The 22,421-nt window shown below is 38.5% G+C and overlaps 1 protein-coding gene across 4 annotated transcripts; it reads right to left on the reverse strand.

Moving 5' to 3' along the window:
- Nucleotides 1-933: 933 nt before the first annotated feature.
- Nucleotides 934-22,343, reverse strand: CEP152 (centrosomal protein 152). Of its 4 annotated transcripts, XM_059858379.1 has the most exons (27): nt 22,210-22,343; nt 20,977-21,099; nt 20,201-20,301; nt 19,917-19,983; nt 19,361-19,705; nt 18,732-18,900; nt 17,939-18,079; nt 16,485-16,624; nt 15,987-16,187; nt 14,786-14,933; nt 14,058-14,149; nt 13,073-13,236; nt 12,276-12,480; nt 11,426-11,518; nt 11,170-11,300; nt 10,869-10,997; nt 10,596-10,731; nt 9,676-9,855; nt 8,902-9,168; nt 8,323-8,436; nt 7,393-8,043; nt 5,837-6,005; nt 3,648-3,729; nt 3,454-3,560; nt 2,554-2,710; nt 2,172-2,275; nt 934-2,038 (listed from the first exon to the last, which is right to left on the reverse strand). In XM_059858379.1, the coding sequence occupies exons 2-27, from the start codon at nt 21,061-21,063 to the stop codon at nt 1,158-1,160; spliced, it is 5,061 nt and encodes a 1,686-aa protein (XP_059714362.1). In that variant the 5' UTR covers nt 21,064-21,099; nt 22,210-22,343; the 3' UTR covers nt 934-1,157. The 4 variants fall into 4 exon arrangements, with proteins under 4 accessions (XP_059714362.1, XP_059714364.1, XP_059714363.1 ...); XM_059858381.1 differs by lacking the exon at nt 19,361-19,705; XM_059858380.1 differs by lacking the exon at nt 8,902-9,168.
- Between the last annotated feature and the right edge of the window lie 78 nt (nt 22,344-22,421).

Genomic DNA, 22,421 nt, shown 5'->3' on the forward strand with positions numbered 1-22,421 from the left:
AAAAGATTCTCAGACTGAACTGTGATGTTCAACTCTAAAAGACCAAATAAGAAACCTTCACAAATAAGCAGTTAAATGTTACTTATGAAAGGCATACAGAAAGTCCTTGAGAGAACAGTCAGACTTTTTTCTTCAAATGTCACAGAACAATAGCAAGCAAAATCTTTTTGCTTAGAACTCCCATATTACTGTGGCTGTCAATTGCTGGCCTGTAATTATTAATTGCAACAAGTGTGATTTAATTACCCCCTGCATAACCAGCAGCAAAATCCTCTGCTCGTCACAGGATCACTGGAAATGAAATGCCATCCCAAGGAAAGGAAAAAAAGATACATTTTGCAATTCGCAATTCTCTTTAAAATGTGGGCAGGCCTTTAAAATAGGAGATTTCTAAGCATCAGGAGGGCAAAGTACCACATCTTCAGTTTACACTGATAACACAGTAATTAAGAAAGACCTACAGAAATATGGTCATTCTAACTTAAGATACCTTTCTTACGCCCAGTATCAGCTATTTTTTGCTGTATCAAAGGGAAGAATAATTGAAACGTGATTTGTTATGATAATTTAATGAAAAAATGCAAGCATATTTGCTTTTGTTGTGGGAACACAAACAGAGGGTTACAGGAGGTCCTTCAAAATGGAAAAGTCAATTAAAATACTAACTTCAAACATCTCTCACTACGCTCTGAAGGAATTTTGATAACCATTTGAAAAATGACCACAAGTTACAGTAGTTTGGTTTTAGACAAACACTGCACGCTAAATTCAATATAAAAATAGATTCTATTTCATAAATTTGTATCTCGTGCACTATAAACATTTATGAAAGTGTTATTACAAGGGTAAAGAAAAGTCTGCAGTAATATTTCAAGTAACTTGATAAAATATGTTTGTGCAACATTGATCACGAAATGGACACAGTAGGAAAGATTTTCCTCAATCATCATACTTTATTTAAACATCAAGGTAATTTTTTCCTTCAAACGAGGACTGCTGGTATTGGTTCAAGTTAGAGAGAGAGTGGGCTAATTAAAAAACACTATCTTGCTGAGACTGGGGATCCCACACCATTTTTCTCAAAGCACTTGTTGTAGCATTTTCCTACATTTGAATCTGATGTTGCATTGAGATGTGGGTCAGCTGAATTCGATTTGTCAAGAGTTGAAGAATGAAGTGTGCTCTGGGTTTGTTATCTGCTGGCCTCTACTGTAAACTTTTGTGCTCCTTTTTGTACTGAGAGTCTTGCCACTGCCACTACAAATGTCTCTCTGAGAAGTAACATTTTCATCTGCAGAAGAAAATGACCTGAGGTGAGGAAACTCTTCACAGTACACAGTCTGTGCTTGAACATTACTATTGGCTTTTTGTTGAGGATACAAGAGAGGCATTTCACCACAATCCAGATACATGCTTCCATTCCCAGAACTCCATTCACTACTGCTTCCTTCATCTCTTTCTGGAGGGTCTTTAAAATCAAATTCCTGACTTCTCTTAGACTTAGTTTTCCGTTTTCCACATGATTGGATATATTTATCCTCTTTCATGCCTGTTCTTCCATTCTTGCTCTTAAGCACATGATAAGTTGGCCCAGAGCTGCTGTGCCCATTTGTAGCCCTACATACTTGCATATTCTGTAGTGCCCCCTGACCAGCAAAGGGAAGAGCATCACCATTACTCACAGCACATGATGTTCCTTTGTCTATATTTGCAATGGGGTCATGTTTTTCTCTTCTTCCATCTTCATTTGGGTAACATTGTGGAAGAACACCTCTAGATGCACCATCCAGATTTTGAGAATTATTCCTGTTCTGAATATCTGAAGTCCCTGTTTCACAAAGCACATGTTGAGTTTTGGTCTGTGTTGCATCAAACTGCTGTCTCAAGTCACGTGGAACACACTTTTGGACAACTTTATCAGTGCCTTTGTCAGTACTGCTTTCACTACATGATTTGCTTTCCACACGGTGTGACCTGGTCCGAAGCACACAATCTCTTTTGGAGCACTCACCTCCAGGATCAGAATTTAAACGCAGAGCTAGGAGAGGAGGGAAAGAGATAGGTGATATTAAAGATGATGTTAATACTGGAAGAAAAGCATTTTCACTACCACATGCATTAAAATCAGTATGCTTAAGAAGAGCAGGACCACCAGAGAGAACCCAGCTCACCTGGGCAGGCAGATTTGCGCTGGGGAATGTGCCGAAGAGGGGTTTCCAGTCCTTTAGCCATCGTAGCAAGTTTACTGGCAGCATCCATTATTTTCTTCTCAGCTCTGTCAATAATTGCAGAACATGGGGGAAAAAAACAAAACCAAAACCAAGTTTAAGGGCAATTCAACTCTACATTTTACTTCAAGGCAATGCTATTGAGAGTCAGAGAATACTGACAGGACAGTGTGCCAGGCAGCTCAGCAGTGACCCAAAACCCACACGCACACCCTGGCAAGACTTCAGGACAGGCACTGTTTGCTCCGAGGTGGACAAACACCAAACTGAGATCTACACACCTCTTGCATAGCTAATAGTCATTTCAAAACATCCTCGAACTCACCCTTCATGCTTGCCATTATCAGTGAGCAGCTGTTGAAGGCACGTCAAGTAGTATTTGCGCATTTTCCGTGCTGTCTCTTGGCGCTCTCTTAAAACCTCCACTTTAATCATTTCAGCAGCTCGTTCCTTACTTTCACGGATATAACAAAGCATATCACCTACAAACACACTTCATTAGTACCAGTTTTCCCCCAGAGTGGGGAAGAAGCCAACACCACAAACTGGGATTGTCTAGCAGACCTGGAACAAATCAGCAAAGACATGGATTTACCTGCCAACATTGCACCAAGTCCTCGTGCCAGTTGTTGCCTACTGGATGAATGCCAGGACAAACCACAGCAGGTCAATATGAAGCATCAGAAAGGAATTCAGTTGTCTGATTCTGCATCTTAAGCAGGCACAGGGATTTGGGAGAAATGTTGGCTGGTAAAAATATGGGTCTAGAAACTTTTCAATGGCCATGCAGAAATTCAGGGACATGATGCTCTCAGGTAAGGATTAAGTGTAACACCAGGTCCTTCTCGTCAGAGAGAAGGTTGCTGACTAGGCCAGAAGACAGGCTACAGCACAAGAGAAAAGCAGATTCTCTCAGGAGAAGCTGCAATCTAGGTAGATTTTTGTTCTGGAGAAACAAGATCAGTACTCAAAAGACACTTTACCACTTTAAAAGACATATGACAGTACAACAAAGCAAGGATGGTAAAACAAGGCTTTGCCTGTCACAATTATATTTTGAATTTAGGGTGACAATTCCTTTTCTCACAGTCACTCTAGTAAGATGGAAAAATTTAGTTCTCATGTGATTTGGTTGTCAGATTCCTCTCCAAGCCAGCTGAAGGAAGAAGCAACAAAGAAATTTATTTTCCTCCACTAAATCTTTAACTAAAACTTTAGTACTTACTCTTAATCTTGCTCAAAGCTTTGATGTAGTGAGCACGCATTTCCTCCAGACCTTTCACAGAATCAGAGGATGCACAAGGTTTTGAGATGCCTTCACTTGACAGTGACCTGAAATGTATACATATCATACTGCACAAAAAAAGCAACTTGTATCTTCCCAAAATAAGATATCATCTTGTTTAATTTTTTAAATACCTTGGTGATGATCCCTGGTCTTTCAGTTTAGTCTTCATCTCAGAGTTTTGTGCAATTAGAGCTCCTGGAACCATTTCATTTTCTATTAAAATAAAGAGATGAACCATAAATCACTGCATTTCTCTAAATTCAAGTTCAAGAGATGCTTTTGTAATAACTGCTGCCTCTGGTACAAGACCTCAATGTCACAAAGCATCAATAGTTGCAGTACAGCTGTTGCAGTAACAAGCAGACACACTTCAATGAAGTCTGAATATAAAAATCATCTCAGAGTAATTAAATAAACTTAAAGCCTTCATATGCCATTACTAACACTAAACTGAGATATCAAGTATACTTGGAGAGGAAGGACAGGATAAAAAAAAAATAACAAGGGTGGTTTTGACAAACATTGAAAAAGAATTATTAATTTGTGCGCTAGCAACTGTGCATTTGAGATATAAAGATACAAGATAAAACTTAGTAGGTTTTGTCAGTTTATTGTGGTGAGGGGTTTTTTGTTTGCTTTCAGGTCAATAACCAAAACCCCAGTATCCACTGAAAATTAAAAGATCCTACAGATGCGAGAATCAAAGCTGTCTTTAGGAGACTATCAATCCTAACCTTGGATTTGCTCTGACTTAGCTTCATATTCTTTCACAGCAAGCTGAAGATGTTTGGGGGCCATCTCCAGCTCTTTTTTCAAGCTCCTGGCAGCAGTGTTTGCAGCACAAATCTTCCTGAGACCCAAGGTTCCTTTTTGTACATTTCTGACTTGCAACAGTAATTGCTAAAAGTTATACATCAACATGGGACCAAAAAAAAGAATCAAGCCCAACCTATTTTCAGTGTTCTACTTAGTCCTCTTCTCACAGGAAAGTGTGTAACATTTCAGCTCAATTAAACTAATCACAAGAAGCTGGTACCTTGTTGCAGAAGGTGCAGCAGCATCTAAACTCATACAACCCTCACAGCCTCAATGCACTTCCATCAGTGATGATCTGAGTTCTTCAGTCAGCAAAAAAACTTGCAGGTTAAATGCTTTTAAAATTTTTTTAGTTTTGTTGTTTTTTTTTTTTTTAAGAACAACAGCCAAGCAGAGTCTTTTGAAGTCAGCTGAAGGAAACTGTCCCAGCTGGAAAGCCTCACACACGTCTGAGCCTGGTTAAGGGATACACAAAGACTGGGCTCCTTCCAGGCCAGTGCTGGCTGCTCCCCACAGCCAGGCCAGGGCGCTCTAGAGACAGGAGCACCGCAGTGCTGGTATTGTTCTGTGTTAATAGACCACTCGTTATGTTGGTGCTGAAGGAATTCCAGCCACACTACAGGCACAGAGCCAAAAACTCTCTTGGGTTTTGTTGCTTTATGTTTCTCAGTTGTGCAAGATCTCAAACTAAACAGAAAGCCCCAGGGACATCTGTCCCTCCCATGAAGTTTTTCCCATTTACGCTGTCTCCAGTTTTGCCATAGTACACGTGACAGCCTTGGGAAGAGCTACAATGCCAAACTACATACTAGGCTCAGGGAGTGGGGGAAAAGGGAAGAAGGGGAAAAACAAAAAAAGGAGAGAAACACCACCCAGGGGTTCTCACTTTTTTCAACTACATTCTTGACCAAAAGAACCAGAGAAGACTACCATGCCAGGTCAAGCAAGTTCTTGACACAATAGTATCTTTTACATGAATGCAGAATTCCTTCTCATGTGTAATGCCAAGAGCAAGCAGTATAATTCAATCTTTGAAGCTCCAATCTAGTACTACCTATTTATAAAACATAGTTTAGACCATACCCTGCATATCATGGCTAACACTGCCTTGCAGTGTTATATACTCCAAAGGTTTTGCTGCTAACAACCCCCAAAGAATACACACACCTCTAGCAGATGAGACAGCTATTTCTTTCCTCCTGAAGAAAGGCTTTAAAAAGCAGAAAGCTACTAGCACTTGATAAAATGAAACCTCAAAGCCTAGCATTAAATCAGTAAACTGGAGACCAGTACCATTTGTTTCAGTTTGTGACTTTAACTCAGCTTATGCAGTATTAAACAACCTCACAGTCTGAAGAACTGTATCTTCCTCTATCACCCAAATATTTACTAATTAGCTAACTTTGCACTGCGGTCATCAATAGGACACTGAATATTAAAGACTGCTACTAACAAGCTCAATTTGATGATTTGCAATCTGCCAGATTAAAATCAAACCCCATACCTTTGTCTGTTCCAGCTTCCTGCAAGGGTGTCTGTCTTCTCAGTCTCCTTTGTGCTTCTGCTTGGTGTCCAACATTGCACACAGGGGGTCTTGCCACATCCACAGTGTTTCCTGCACCACCTTGTGGGTAAGATTCTTTATTTGCATTACTCACTAGCTCTTCATATTTCTGCAATTGAAAAACACTTCCTGAAAACACAACACAGCAAAAAAAAGTGCTCTGCACCACAACCAACCCTGGTCACCAAGTAGCTTCAGTAATTTTAACACAGGTACTTTAAACCTGCAGTAAAACCACAGATGACGAGTCAAATCATGAAGAAAACATCTATTTTATGATATAAAAGTTCTATTTAGCATAAATAATTGCAACAGCAGTGCCTGAATATCTTGAGTATTATTTGGAAATGTCAGTAGCCCTTAACATTGCAGAAGTATACTCCGTCTTTGAACAGCTGAAGGTAACTTGCTTTTTAAAGAGAAAAGACATTACTAGGAAATTAAAAAGGCTTCACTAGATAAGGTGGTTCAAGCCAACCAATATTTTGAGATTCAAAGGCATATTAAACAGTTTACCAAGAGACATTTCACTTCCACTGCAGAAGGTGCATAAGGCACAGGAAAAAATTATTCTTTATCATTGTGGATATGACTGGTGACATTAAAACCTTTCAGGCCCACTTGCTGAACAAAAATATATTAACATTAAAGAAATGGTAACATCCCATCTTCTCTTGAAAAACAAGATACTTTCTCTGTCTTATTCCCAGATAATTCTCCAGCAACTAACTGCTGGGTAGCAATGGCATTTCCGGTGGGATGCTCCCCACAACAAAAAATTTATTACAAGCATAAGCACTGCAAGAAAAGGAATCTGCTAAAACAACAGAAACAAGGGCTTTGGGACACAATTTGACTTAGCCCCTAACTCCTCCAGAAGAGGGTAAGACATCTTTTCTCATTTGGGCAGGCACACTGAAAAAGATTTCCTAGAGGCACAATAAAAGAGGCAAGACTCTTATTCCCAAAACAGAACTGACTGACAAACTGACCTACTGCAGGCAACTTGCAAAAAGGATTTTTAGTTCTGCAAGGTTTTCATCTTTATTTGTATAAAGAGAGGAAAAAAAAGCATAACATGATCCATAATCACTGTCCAATCACCACTGCAAACTGGATTTTGCAGCTATGCAAAAATCTGAGGTGGGTTCTGTCATTACAGCCCCCCAAAGAGATTACAAGGAGCCTTTAACAGGCTACCAACCTCAAGCAGGTGGATTAATCTCCCTAATTTACAAGTCTTTGCATAAATGACATTCCTAACCTGACCTTATCTTCTTTAAAGACTGAAGATGTCAAAGCTACATCCTTTTCCTTTTCACTTGTTAATGGTAAATTTAGTCTCCTTTTAGTTTTTGAGTATGCTCTTAAAATGAACGCAAATGTTGACTTTTCTATTTCTCACAACTACATGGATATTTCATGAGAGAAAAGAGGCCTGAGTGACTTCTCAAATCCATTTTCTGATTGGCAGTTATAACTTAGAGAAATATTACCTCTTTCCAATCTCGCTCTCTCTTTTCCAGAATTGTGCACACCGTGGTTCTATAAGCCTTTTGTAAACAAGTCTTCAGTTTGTCTTTGCCTTGACTGGTTAATTGAACATGAGAATCAAACCCCTTGTCCTTCCAAGAATGTTTACTCTGTGTGCACTTGACCAGTTCTTCATGAATTTCACTCAACAAATACTCCAGCTCAACCAGAGTCTTCTCCTCATACTGATTCATTTCATCCTGCAGTCTCTTGGCTTCCTGAGCCTCCCATTCTCGCTGCTTTTGCTCTAGTAACATCCTGATTTCTGCTTCTTTCTGAATGGAGAGATCATTCTTCTGCTTTGCGAGGTCCTCCTTTGCTGTTGCAAGGACCTCTTTAATTCTGTTTCTGTGATCATCTAAGAATGATTGGTAGTCTCTCTCATTTTGCTCTTGTATCTGCAGAATTTCTTCTTGCTTTTCTTTGTTCCACTGCACACGGGCTTTTGCTAGTTCTGCTTTGACAGCTGCAGGGATTTCCTCTTTCTTTAGCTCCAATTCCCTCCTCAAAGAAATTATCTTTTCTTCAAGTTCTTTAACTCTTAGTCCAGATGTCTCTGTACTTTCATATTCTTTCTTCCATTTCTCCTCAGCAGCTGAGAGAACCAGGGCTAACTGACAAATAAACAACACAGTCATTAGAAATATATACTCACATTCATAGAGACACAAAATGTAACTCTGAGTCATGAAAAATCTGTTGGAGATCTTTTGAATTTATTTAATAAAAACTAAACCTATATAGGCAAAAAAAAAAAGGGTGTGGAGCAGAGTACACAAGAAACATCTTTCCTTAGTGACGCCCTGTGCCTATGTCTACATTCACTCAGTAATATATGGGATTTGGAAGACTCAACTCTTTATCAGCACACATATAGCAGTATTTTGGGCTACCTGCTCTGCTGTAGTCTTTTGGTGCTCCTTTTCCCATTTTTCTTGTTCTGTCTTTAGATTTAGTTTGTACTCTTGCAGCCACTTGGCATGAGCTTGGGCTAAAGCTGCATCTACCTTTAAACAGATAAAAAACCTGCTTCAGTAGGTAGGTAGGTAGACTGAATACATTTTTATTATTACTTTCATGTAACAGGGCAAGAACAGACTTCAGTTTGGATTACCTATGTTTATAGAAATTAAAAGAATCAGACCAGCAGCACTTCATACATTTCTTGGTGCAAAAATTATGCCAAAATTAAAAATACTAAATTTATTTTAATCAAAATGGTATAAAATCTAAGTCAGTGTTGCTCAGTTCTGTTCAAAACTCCTGCAAAACTTGTTTAATGGTGTGAAAAATAAAACACATGCTACAGTTTTTGCAGAACTTTTTTAAGAACTCTATTTCTAATACAGCAAATATCAATACTAAACTTAAGAGGAAGTTAGTGGAGGAGTCCACTTTTTCTTTTTTTTAGGTGACTTAAGTGGACACAGCAGTTTCACAGATTCCAGGCAGCGAGAACAATTATTTGTTACCTGGCTGGCAAGATTTTTACAGTATTTATTTTCCAGTTCTAATTCAAATTCTTTTAAGGCCTCTTCAGAGGCTGTATTTTCTTTCAGAGCCTTCTGGATCTGCAGCCTCTGGTCTTCAACAGTCCCTTCTAACTCTTTAGTTGAAGCTTCATCCACAACTTGATCAGTTTGGCAGCAGCAGTCATTACATTCAACTACAGTTCTTCTCACTTCTTCCAACCTACTTTGCCATTCTCTTTCTAATTTGGCAAAGACTTGCTCCTTATTCTAAGGAAAAAAATATTTTTTAAGAAAATATCCCCAGTGTCTAAATAAACAGATTTCACTGGTGTTTAGCAAATGAAACACTGTTCACATCAATGATCCTCCTTAACAGGAGAACAACAAAACCATGCACAGAGAGAGCTTGGTGACTCATCAGAGCTTTCTTCTATGGGATAGGATACCCAGAGGATTTCTACATGACACCTGAGTGACACAACAGAAAGCATAACCTTCACTCAAGCACCAGGGTGGAAAACTCCAGCATATTACCAGCTGTGACATCCAGGATATTCTGTTTCTTACTTTGCAAGATCTAAGGTTTGGGTTTCTTTAAAAATATGAAACATGTATAATACCTAATGACTAGTTCAGAGGCTTTTAAAATGACAAATCCTTAACACCCACTTCCAATGGCAGAATAGCAGCACATAAATCTAAAGTTCTGTTTCTGAAAATAAACAGCAAAACAACAAGAACAAAAATTGAAATTCCCTGATCTAAGTTTCACACCTCCTTTTCTTCCTTTTCCCAGTGAACTTTTGCTAATGCAACTTCCTCTTGAACTTGCTGATTTTTCTCTTCCAGCCACTGCTTCTTTGCTGCTATCATGGACCTGATGTGCTCCTCTTCAAGCTCAGTCCTCAGAAGTTTAAGGGAGAGTTCTTTTTCTTCTAGTAGCTGTTTCTTGAGCTAGACCAAAAATAAATAAATTAAGTATTCTCCAAGGCACAACTGCTCTGGTACAAAACTATGAGAATGCATGAGACATGTGATTAACTCTCTAGAGGCTGTGCATGATCTCACAGATGACACCTAGACAAGAGATTTAACTCTCAAAAAAGGTGTTTTAAGATATTCTATCAGAGGTTACTATAGGCTATTGCTGTAAAGTAAGTTTTCACATCAAGCATCTTTACTCCCCTCATACTTTCAGCTGCACCTCTTTGCTGTACTTGCTTACCCAGACAGTTGATCTACTTCAGTCATTGCACACTGATATCTTCAGACAAGCAAAGTTTTTTAATCCGATCAGTCTAAATTCATTACTACTTAAAAAAACCACAGTATTTTCTAGATCAGTTTTTACAGGGAGAACTAAACTTGTATCATCATTTCGGGTTTTTTGAAAATTATTTATGAATGTAAAAGCTCATACTGCTGACTAAGCATCCTCAGAAGTCAGAATTATGGAAGTTCACTACATGAAAACAAACAGCTATTGGAAAGAGTTATCTGTACAGTATTTCAAAGCCCAGACCACAACACCAGCTTTGTTTAAAAACCACTAAACCATGTGTATGAGCTTTCTGATTCAGCTGCATCTCTTCCAAACAGGCTCTGCAAACATTTACAAAATTAAATACACTTACTAATATTGCATCTTGAAAACAATGTGAAATTATATGGTTTATAGGCATTTCCATTTGTACCTTCTCTTCCTTCAGCTGCTGCTCTTGTTGAAATTTCTGTCTTAAGGTAGTTTCCAAGGTGTCCTTCTCCCGACAAACTCCGATGTAACATTCCTTCACTGCAGTAATCTCTTTGTTCAGCTCCTCTATGTTATCCCTTCAAAGGGCAGATAACTTATTATCAATTGGCCTCAGAGGACAGCAAGCCAGCTTTAAAGTAAGTGTAACTAACAGTGAAGGTCAGACAGGAAACATCAAAGTTTCAGTAAAAATGGAAATAATGCTAAGTCTTACTTTAACTGTGAGATTGTCTCTTCAGAAGTCTGAAGAAGCAGCTGCTTTTCCACAGCAAACCTCTCCATCAGTTCCTTCTCAAAATGTGCTTTGGTGTCTTCATGATGTTGCTGATAAGTTCTTTCACACCTACAATTCCAAGAAAGGAAAAATAACTACCTGATTTCAACTACCTAGGTTCAAGTTTTCTGTAAGAAAATACCTTTCTAACATTGACCTCCTCTTGGACCTGATAGCTGGAACAAGATTGTGTGCAGGATGAAAATCCACAAATTAAACTAAACTAAGTTAACAGACTTACCTGTCAATGGCCTCTTGCTTATCATGATCAAACTCCTGAACCATCTTTCTCATCTGACAACAGAGGTCTTGATTTAAGCTTTTCAGTTTTTCCTCATTTTCCTTCAGTTCTTCAATAGTTGAAGTATGGGCCTAGACAAACAAGGGTCAAGCAATATGAGGTTGTAAGAATGTTTTCTAATCACAGATTTTTAGCACAGAGTGGGGTTTTTTTGTGATTTGTTTTTTTTTCTGCAGTGGTAAACAGCATCTCTTACCTCAATTTCCTGTAGCAAAGCCTCATTAGCCTTTCTGAGTCTCAGAACTTCTTCCTTTAGATTATCAGAAGCATCCTTCAAATTTGTAACAGGCTAAAATAAAATAAAATTAAGATTATATCTTTCAAGATATAAATGATTTAGCAGTTAATGCTTAAAAAGTTCAGAGCTGTAGAATAAAAATTGTACTTAAAAATAAAAAACACACTAAATTATTGCACTGCAAGATCACAAAACACTGCTATTCTAGATGAATTCTTAAAACTCAGTATGATGAAGCTTTGCAGAAGCACACACTCAGTATAGTGTTTGCAAGCTAAATGACAACAGTATTCCAACAGAGAGCACACTTCCCACATACACTGGATTCCTATCCTACATCCAGGTCTCCATGTACAGATACTGCAACTTTGATCCATCTATAGAGGGAAGGCAATAATGGGGTGAAGAGAGATGCAATATCAAGGAGATTCCTTATTGGTCAAACTACCTGTGAAGGCAATCTGTTAAATGTTCTGATTGTATAATCTAATGGTACTGTCAGCCCTCTTGCAGAAATTACAAGGTCCTTTTGGCTAAAGAAAACCATCTTTTTCCAATGAAATTTACTTCTAACATAAGTAGGGCAGACACCAGACACTCTCAAGCATATAAGGCATCGTTTTAGGACTCAATAATGCATAGGCTGCCCAGGCTCTGCTTCAGTTGTTTTCTTTTCAAACAAAGATACAAAACCAGAGTTGCTATGAATACTCAGCTATGCATAAATTTTTGATCTCATAAGAAGCTTTGGTTTTGTTCACCAAAAAGCAGGAATACTTGACTTTTAAAGAAGTGTAAAAGAACAAACCTCTGAATCTCTTGATGCTTTTTCTGCTTTCAACTGCTTGTATTCCTCTAGTGTCTTCTGGCAATCCTTAAGACTATTTTGTAGTTGAGTAATCTGGTTTCTCTTCATTTTATTACTGCTCAATAAACGTTCCAGCTCAGCTTTTAATTCCACAATAATTTCATCTTTAGAGAGTTCTTTATCCATGTCTCTCTTCTGTATTTCACTATCAGGAAAGACATAACCAGTTCAGTATTTAAAAGACAAAACACATTTAGCTGAAAGCAGTGGTAGCACAGAGAGGAGTAACTAATGCTACCAAAAATACCAGGATGTAGAAGATGTAATAGTAAAAAGCATAAGAGGACATGTATATCAAAGCTTTTCCCTCAAGTTGAAATTAATTTACAGAGAACTTGTTAATTCAGCTGTTTCCTCAAAAGATTCATTCTCACACCATGTGAAGAGTTTTGAAGCAGCTCCACTGGTTGATGTAAGACAGCTTTAGCTTTAAGCAACTATGTGGAGTCTTTGAGCAAGAAAAGTATCCATCAATATAATTCAAGAATTAAAGGAACAGCAATATAGTCCCTTTAAATCTGAAGACTTATTAAATAGCAACCAAGACTTATTAATTGGGCAACCAATTTATGGTATTAGTACAGTTTGTCTTTCTCAGATTACCTGGCAATACAAGCAGTATTTCAAATATCTATCAAAAACCTATGTGTTGATCCAGTAGAATCCTCTTTTTACAAATAACTTGCATGATTTCTAGAGGATTTAAAATTTTTCTTTCAACAAGAATTAGTCAATACCTGCAGAATTTTGGCTTCTTCCCTGTGATTTTTTTAATTCCCAGTTCTACATAGGAATCACCCAGGCTCACAGGTCGCTCTCCACCTGCATCATTCAAAAATACTCCAAGCTTGGCAGCAGATTCATACAAAGCTATTTCTTCTTTCAGTTCCATTAATTCTTCCTGAAAGGAAGAGAGAAAAAAAATTACACTGGCCAGAAAGACTCCAAGCCAACATATCAGGCCCATGATAACTCTACCAAAGAAAATACACACATGGAGCTCTTCCTTCTAAATATAGTTATATTGAGCTGCATTTAGTTGAATTGTCTAGCATTAACTTACTTCTACTTTCATTTTTCATTTCTGATACCTCTAGCAAAGCATATGTTAAACTAAAAATTTGTTACAATATACAAGAAATACTCCCTATTGTTTTTGTTACAGTCCATCTATGAAGTATTATTTCTTTTGCTCTTCTGCATTCCTACTGTCCTTGCACAGCAAAATGGATGACAACAGAAAAGTACATACCTGAAGAAACAGCTATTACTCTAGTACTTAGTAGGATTCACAGTTTCCAAGACAACAGATTTAAATCAAATATATGAATTGGAAACACAGACTTCCACTGCTGCTTTACAGAGGACTTTGTAGCATTCCCTTTTGCTGACAAAAGATAAATTTCAGAACATGGTATCTCCTCATTAAATTACAAGACTTCAAGCACACGGAATTTACATTGAATTTTTTTTCCAAAAGCAGGCTGGACAGAAGTATGAGATCAGATTTGTGCCAATACAATTGCCCAACTCTGTTTTAATTGGTGGGGAGGGAGAAAATCCAACATGCAACACTGGGAGAGGAAGTAGTCAAAGATGATGTACTTGTTTCCTCCAAAAATTCAAAGTGTTTCAACCACCAAGCTCTTAGTTATAATGCCTCTCCCCCCTCCAGCAAATGAAAATATTTTATTCTAACATAAAATATTCAATAAAATTAACCTGCAAAGCCTTGTTCATGTTGTTGCTGATAATCTGTGCAGACTGAGCTTGTTGCAATTGAAACCGCAACTGATTTGTCTCCTGCATTGAGCCTATTGTAGGAAAGAAAAGGGAGAAAAAGAGCAAGTCATAAATATGTAAGAAAGTCTGTGCAATCTGAAGAAAGATCTCTGTTAAAAATAGCAATGTTGATTCTGGCAATAGACATTACTGTTTCTATTTCCTTGGGCTCGCTAACAGCTACTAAATACATTACTATGAAAAGACTTCAATGTGTGAAGGTAGGCAAAAGTCAAACACAAAAACTGCAAAACATTTCACAATCTATTTCTATGACACAAGTTTCCAAGAATCAGCCTCCAGCTCCCAAAACAATTCTTCTCACTAGGACCTGAATTTAGAATGGCAATTCAAGTCAAGCACCTTAATACAAAATTAAGTAACTTGCATCCAAACCCAGTTGTTTAGTATGGAACAAGGTTTACAAAATACATATGAAAACACTTTAATCACTGTTGTTTGGGGTTTGGAGATGATGTTTACTTTTATTTCTATTTGGTTTTTACATCTTAGTCTAGAATGAACTTTAAATCTGACTAATCCAGTCTAGAACACAATTAGCTTGATTCCACTTACATAGAAACATCAATATGCAATTTCATATTCAGAAAAAATGAAGATATTTCTCCAAGGAAAGGTATGAGTAGAAGTATGAGTAAAAGGCTGACCTGTTTGCAGTAAATTTGCACATTGCTTTTGGCTTTCTTCTAGGCTTCTTGTCAGTCGATTTATTATTTCTGTTTTTTCGCATTTGGTTTCTTCTAACAATTTTTCAAGTTGCTTAACATGTTCTCCTAGATTTTTGCAAAGCTCTTTCTAGGAAGAGAGTATTTTTACTCATTTTATGAACACTTAACCATCTAGAACTGTTTCAGATACAGAAAAATTCAATATATACAGGATAAAGAAGAATAATCAATCTGATACCTAAAGGGGTAGAAAACAGTTAAATCAACCACAGATCAAAAACTGTCCTTGGCTGACAAGTGACCTCCTACAGCATCAAAGTTCAGTTTTCACTGGGAGGCAGTAATTATACTCCTATATAAACATACACAGATGAGAATCATTTAATATTTCCTAGAGCAGTTACTTTTCAGCACATCAGATTATCTCCTGTAATTAATCACATACACTTAGTCTATTGCAAGAAAAAAAAAAAAAAAAAAAAAAAATCAAGCCTCCACATGATATCAAGCCAGTCAGTTTATTTTAACTGAGCTTAAGCCAAGCTAGCAAGTGCCAATACTCTGTAAAAGAGGTACTGTAGTTTCTTTTTCACAGGATATATAAAATAGACACTTATATGGCATTACTTAGTTACCTACACAGACCTGGGAGGCACAGCGCTTTGTATCTACACCTTTTATCTTTTCTATCTTCTCTCAAAAAACAGATCTCCCTCTTTGAATACCCCAAAAATGCTACCATATATTTTACAGCAGAGACAAAGTTGTATAAGCTTTGTTGTGGTACTAACAGATAAAAATTTAGCAGTGCATTTTGTTTAGAAGCAAGTACCTTTGCAAGTATACAACCCATCTGTTTCTATATGTTGAGACAAGAATTAGAGAAATTTAATTTTATTTCCTTTATATGAAATAAGAGGAAAATTTATTAAGACCTGCTTGGAATACATGGCTTGAATATTTCTAATAGTGGAATGGATTCTTATGAAATATCAAGTGGAATAATTTCAATAAGCTCTACAACCATGTAACACAATCTATATCAAACTCCATCTTAAACACAGCCTTTTACCCCTCCTCTACTTTTAAATCCTTACTACTAAAATAAAGTCACTATTGAATAGTTAGTCTTCCTTCATGTCTTCAGTACAGTACTCAGCATCCTAAAATAATTTCTCACCTGCTCTCTGAGTGCAGATTGTGTAGTATCAAGTTTCTGCTCTAATGACAATACTTGCTGTTCATACTTCTGCTTGAGTGCAGAAATAATGGCCTCATGCTGCTCTCTGGCTCGCTGGAGGGCATCTGATCTCTGAAGTTCTAACAGCTGCTTTTGCATGCTTTCCATGGCCACCTCTGCCACTTTGGATTGCTTCAGTATCTGTGGGAACAGTATGACAGCAGTTCCTAGTTACATACATTTCACTGTTGCTCCAATGTTCTGTACATCAGTTCATTTTTGTTTTGTGCAAAAGTTGCCTCAAGTCCTCGGATGATGCCTGTATTTTCATTCACAGTATTTTCAACCAATAAATCCTATACATCCATCATGCATTTAGCTTTTGCAATGATCATGACCAGCATTTCAAGAGACTAGCACTTCTGTTTAACGAAAATGTACCACACATTGAACTGTAGAGGTCTTCCACAGTAAACAGACTAAAAATATTTACAGTACCTGCTCCTCATTGGTAGTAAGAGTCTGAATTTGAGTTTCAAGGGCCTTGATTTGGCCTTCAAGATGCATTTCCCGTTCCTTTCCATTCTGATAGAGTTTCTGAGACTCATGAAGACTAAGAGCCAAACCATCCTTTTCATCTGAAGGAAGAGACATAACTGTGTAAGAACCATGGCCAGCCACCCAAGAGCTTCATGCAACACAGCTGTTCAGTACCTCCTCTACCAAACCATTCACTCCGCCTCGTACTGTGGACAACAACAGAAGACTGAACAAAAACATTCAGTCTCCATCCAGCACCCACTGTGTCCTCCTGGCAGGAGGGAGCACTACAATACACTGTTTCTAGTAGGGTCCTGAAGGTACAAGCCCCATCCTGGCAGCAGGAAGACCTCACATTGTGGCATTCACCTTCTCTGAAAAATCCCTTTGCCCAGGACTTTTCTCCTGGGAAGCTGAGAAGCTTAAGAAAAAAGGGAAACAATTATCATCTCATTTGATACTCCTGTGTTTTGCTTGTCTGGAATGTGTTTGGAGATTGTTTACCACAGGTGATTGCTTCACTGGATTCCAGTGTGAGTTGTTTTCACTCATTGGCCAATCAGGGTCAAGCTGTGTTGGTCATGAGTTTTCATTATTATCTTTTTAGCCTTCTGTAAGTATCCTTTCTGTATTCTTTAGTACAGTTTAGTATAGTATCCTTTAATATAATATAGTATCTTAAGATAATAAATTAGCCTTTTGAGAACATGGAGTCAGATTCATCATTCCTTCCTGCCACGAGGGTCCCCAAATAAAATATCACATCCTCCCTTACACCAGTTAAAGGGAGACTCCTCTGGAGGAACAGCCAAGACACAGCCAAATGGTTGACAGTTGAACTTTTTTCTCTCCTTTGCTTCTTCTGCTTTCCAAAAACTATATTCTTAATTCTCTACGTTTAGTATTTTTTTGTGTGTATGTTCGTATAAAAAATGGGAAACTAAGACAACGAGACTTGGTAATTTTTGAAAGAGATTTTTCTCTACATACAGTCTATGAAATGTCCTGTTAAACCAGACACCACCAAAAAAAATCTTTTTTTCATGATGTCCATTTCTCCTATTGGGGTTTGGGTGTTTTGGTGTCAACTTTTTTTTCCCCCCTCCCCCCAGCTTTGAAAAGACTACTTTGGCAGACTTCTCACTTTTCTGTACATTTGTGATACCTGACAATGGGGACTCCGGAAAACAACAGCGGTCTTGAAAATACAGTAAAAGTTAAGACAGTTATGCAGTCTGGCACCAATCCAGAGATTTTTACTTAGAACAATGTTTGGGAGAAGAGGTTTAGTCACATATAGTCCCAAATTAATAAATACTTTCAAAGAGACTTTCTAAATCAATCAATCAATCTCACAATTTAAAAGTTGCTGGATGTTAATAAAATCTAAGAATTAGCACAAAACATTTTACCTTTGACCATTGAAAGCTGATGATTCAAATACCTAATCTGCTGTGCACTCTTTTCTAGCTTTTCATTAAGTTCTTCCAGTTGTCTTTCCCTTGCTTTATTCAGAACTTGAAGTTGAAGAATCTGCATGTTTTCTGAAGAATCTGCCAAATTTCAAACAGAATGCAGACAAGTCAGCACAGATACCAAGAAAGTCATCGCTGTAATTCCTGCTCTAAAATTATTTTTTTATAGTGCTAAGTTCATTGCTGGTGCACAAAATCTTTTTTTAATCCACATTTGATTTGCATCACACAAATTGCTCTGGCAGCAATGGCTGAAGGATTGTGCAAACTACAATTCCAACCTTACAGCAGGCCCAGATAAAAGTTTACATGCTATGAACTCACAGACTTGAGGCCACTACCAGTTTACAACACGTCTGACAAAGCAGTTCAGTCATTTGAAGTGCACCTAACAGAAAAGCCCAATGTGGCATCACTCAGAGTGCACTTCCTAAGGTACAGTGAGTCGTATTATTATTCCAATACTTTGGAAGAAGGTGAAGTGTCAACAAGGTTTGACATCAAGCCACCAAAAATAATTTTTCAGTTTCATCAATCAAAACTAAATTTTCAATGCCCAAAACTCATATACTCTGAGCAAAAAAAGATTATTTCTAGATATAAAAGATGCTATACTTCAACACACTTTTAGATGTCCTCTTACTGAAAAACTACTAAAATCAACATGTTCACTGATTTCCAGTGAACTTTTTACACAAGTTTATTTAAATTCTAATCACCTAACACTTACTTTCATCATTACCCAAGAATTCATGTTGCAAACCTTCAAACACTTCATTTCTTCTGTTTCCTTCTTGGATTCCTGGAATATTTTGATGAATGCCATTTTGGTATGGTTTATAAGTCACTTTGTAAGAGTCTGGTGACTGGCCATTGACAACATCAGAAGCAACAAATTGCTGTTGTGACAATACATACATAAGAGAAAACACATTAAAACTACAACTGTAGTCTTGCACAGTAAAAATACTTTTCATTTTACAGGTTGACATTGGGAAGAGTTCTAGTAGCCTTTCATTTTCAGGCTCCAATCAGCACACAATTCTTCATGGAAGCTTCCAGCTTAGAAAAGCAGTGAAGTGTTAATTTAAACAGAATAAGCACACACTTAAGTGAACCACATTCATTCTACCTCATGGAATTCTACCAAGGCAACAGGAGAAAGAACAAAAATCATAACATGAACATACGAAAATTTAGTTACTAATGTCTCATTTTCTAAAATAGGCTACAGAAGCCTCTCATCACTGTTTGAACTGATTGTAAGAGACTGAAGGCATGTAGAAATATTACTACCAATAGCTAAAGTCCTGTTAAAATATTCCAAGAGATAGAAAAATGTGTCAGCTTCTAAAATACCTTAAGATGTTCCTTTGGATCATCTGAAAAATTTAATACTTTATTTTGCTGATTGTCAAATTCTGGTTTATGGCCATTCGTATAAGGCCTGAAGTTTTCAGGAAGATGATACACATTGTTCTCTTGGTAGCAACTTGGAGAGTTAAACCCATCTCTACCAAGATACACATGATCTGGATCATCTTGGCCATCCTGGCCACAGTAATCTTCTTTAACATCATATAAATGTTTCTTCTCTTCATCATTATGTAGGCCATTCCAATTCTTCCCACGTTTTTCAACATGAACAGTTTGCTGGTCACACAAGAATTGTTCAGGGTACAGATTTTGTCCTTGTTCATAGCCCTATGAATGGATATGAGGTTTAGAATTGCTCTCTCAAAATTCTGATCTCACCCCACCCTCTTTTTCCCGAGGTTACCAGCCCTCAAGTCAGAAATACTTCAAATGAACACCAAAACACATCACCTACATGTATTTCTCTAATTAATTTAAACAATATTTAGCATCTTATTATGAGCAAGCAGTAATTACACCCCTGCTCATACAAACTTACATTTGGAGGATCACTGATCAATGGATGATCCTTCCACCTTCCATCAAGTTTCCCAGGCTCATGTGACCTAGAAAGACACAAGCAGCTTAACTATGTACTAATAACTTCAGGGAAAAAACACACCTTCTTGTCTTAAATTAAATCAAGGCACATCTAATTTACTGCAAATTGCACTACAACTCCCCTCTTACTTGGATTACTTTTACACACCTCATCATCTCAAACTTTGCTCTACTCTTAAAAGCACAACATAAATAACAAAAAGATGGTGCCAAATGCCTTACTGCTCCTCAATCTCCTGAATGCTACAGTCTGAGTAACTGGAGAGTTGGTCTCCACTGTCCTCCAGCATATCATGGGGAAGGTCTGTCAACAATTGTTGCAACTGAAATAGAACAAACAACATTCATTATATGCTGTTCAGGATAATTGATACAAGTTCAGCCCAAAAATATTGGCAAAGTAGATCACTTTACACAAAATCCTGGTTTTCTTCCTCCGAGGAGGAATTCACAACCCTGGAATTCACAAAGAGACTTTTACCACAGAATGCTTACTAGACTAGAGTACCAACCAAAGCATTTTTCTGCCAAACTCTTGTTAAGAAAAGAGCAGCACCAGAAAGAGGTAAGGAAAATCTAGTAGACATGTCCCAGGACAGAATAATTTCAAAGAATCATCTCCAAACTGATGATGCCAGGATTTCTTCTCTCTAATCTCCAGGCTAGAGAGGTAGTGGACATTCAAAATATGCTCTGAGAAGTCTGGATGGAAATCCAGATAAGAACTTGCCAGTTAGTATCACTACATTCAACAAGTCATCAACTGCAATGATTAGTGCTCTGCTCTGGACCAAGCAACTGGACTCAAACAGAGAAAAACACCACAACTAAAACACACCCAAACTTCACTTGTTATGCTTTTCAAGAGTGGCACAGTCTGCACCCTCTTTTGCTCTTACCACACTCCAAAAACCTTTTTCTTTCTTTTTATGCACTTAAAAGATAGGAAGAAGCTAAATTCACAAGCCTTCAGATTAAGTTACTTAATTATTTTTCACCTCTTGTTCTCTTGCATAATCTTCTTGGTCATAGTCTTCATCTTCATGTTGAGTTTGTAGAGCTCCACTATCAAAGTCAAGGGACATTGTTTTCTAATATTGATTTTGTGTATCCAGCAAAATCTAACACAGGACAAGAAAACATCAAACAGAAGTAAAATACATGAGGAATCAAAAAGCACCACCCTCATCACCTAAATTACTCAGCATGGAAACTGTAATTCTTGAAACACTCATTGCACATTATTTGTTTCTCATATATCCAAGCCTACTCACTTCCAAGAATTTAGCATTTAAAACAAGGCTGACATAATATAATTTCTTAAGTTCACTTACAACCAGACATTATTTTCTGCAAGTTCTAGTACTGTACAGTATACATATGATGTGATACATGATGACAGTAATGTCCACTCTTGAATTTTGCTTCATAGTCTTCTACAGAATAACTACATTTTGTATTAAAAACTGAAAGTATGCTGTTCCTTGTTCATCTGGATAACAGCTCCAAAAGGAAAAATAGGAAAAGTATCACAGAAATCTGAAAAGCACCACGTGAGTTGCAGATTTCACCGCTTAAGAACAGTCTTGACTCCCCAGGGCCTGTGTACACTGAGCAGTGTGCTCCCAGAAAGCTACTGTGTACAAGTGCTGATCCAGGTTTGGTTACAAGATAAGTTACTTCCCGTTCAAGGGACACTTGTTTGGGCACACAGGTGTAGCACATACTGAAGTCTTCACTTGGCATAATGTAACATTACAGAAGCATTATTTCCAAGTTAAAAATCACTTCATCACGTTTAAAGGACCTTCTTGCCCACTGCTGTTCAAGGAAACTCTCCAAAAGACCTGGCAGGAGGCCTCACAGCGCAGCCCCTGTTTCTGTGCGCCCCCCGTGACCCCTCTCACAGGAGGCTCTGAGGCTCACGCTGCCCCTACACCGCACCAGCTGAACCACCGGCCCTGTCCCCATTCCTTAGGGCCCTCCTCAGTCCCGGGAGCGAAGTCAGCCGGTCGAGAGTGCACAGCCGCCAGAGCCGCGACCAGCCCCGGACAGCCGCACCTGGACGGGCCGGGGGCACCTCCAGGGGCGCGGGGCGAGCTCCGCCGCCGCCACCTCAGTCCGCTCAGACGGCGGCGCGGAGCGATGCTGCCGTTTTATTCAGCGCACCTCCCGCGGGGCCCCCAGGGCCGCAGACGGCGGCAAAGCAAGGCCCGAGCAGCGGAACCCACCTGATCCGCCGTGGCCACCCGCCCTCCACAGCCACCGGCGGAGTGGGCCCGCCGCGCTTCCTCATCAAACCCGGCCCGCGCCCGCCGCGCTGATTGACAGCCCCATGCACCAACCCGTGGCCAGAACCGCCCCGAGCCGCGCTGATTGACAGACTCGGGCACCAACCCGCAGCCAGAGCCCTCCCGGCCGCGCAGGAGGGCGGGCCCACCCC

This window comes from Haemorhous mexicanus, chromosome 13 (assembly GCF_027477595.1).
Source record: "Haemorhous mexicanus isolate bHaeMex1 chromosome 13, bHaeMex1.pri, whole genome shotgun sequence".
Taxonomy (NCBI): Eukaryota; Metazoa; Chordata; class Aves; order Passeriformes; family Fringillidae; genus Haemorhous; species Haemorhous mexicanus.

Bases quoted from the DNA above. Each gene is read 5' to 3' on its own strand.
- CEP152 (XM_059858379.1), bottom strand. From the start codon at position 21,063: ATGTCCCTTGACTTTGATAGTGGAGCTCTACAAACTCAACATGAAGAT. The intron at 19,984-20,200 runs GTAAGGCATTTG...GTGTCTTTCTAG, and splicing joins ATTCAGGAGATTGAGGAGCA to GTCACATGAGCCTGGGAAAC. The intron at 10,998-11,169 runs GTAAGTCTGTTA...TTGGAATTGTAG, and splicing joins AAGCAAGAGGCCATTGACAG to GTGTGAAAGAACTTATCAGC.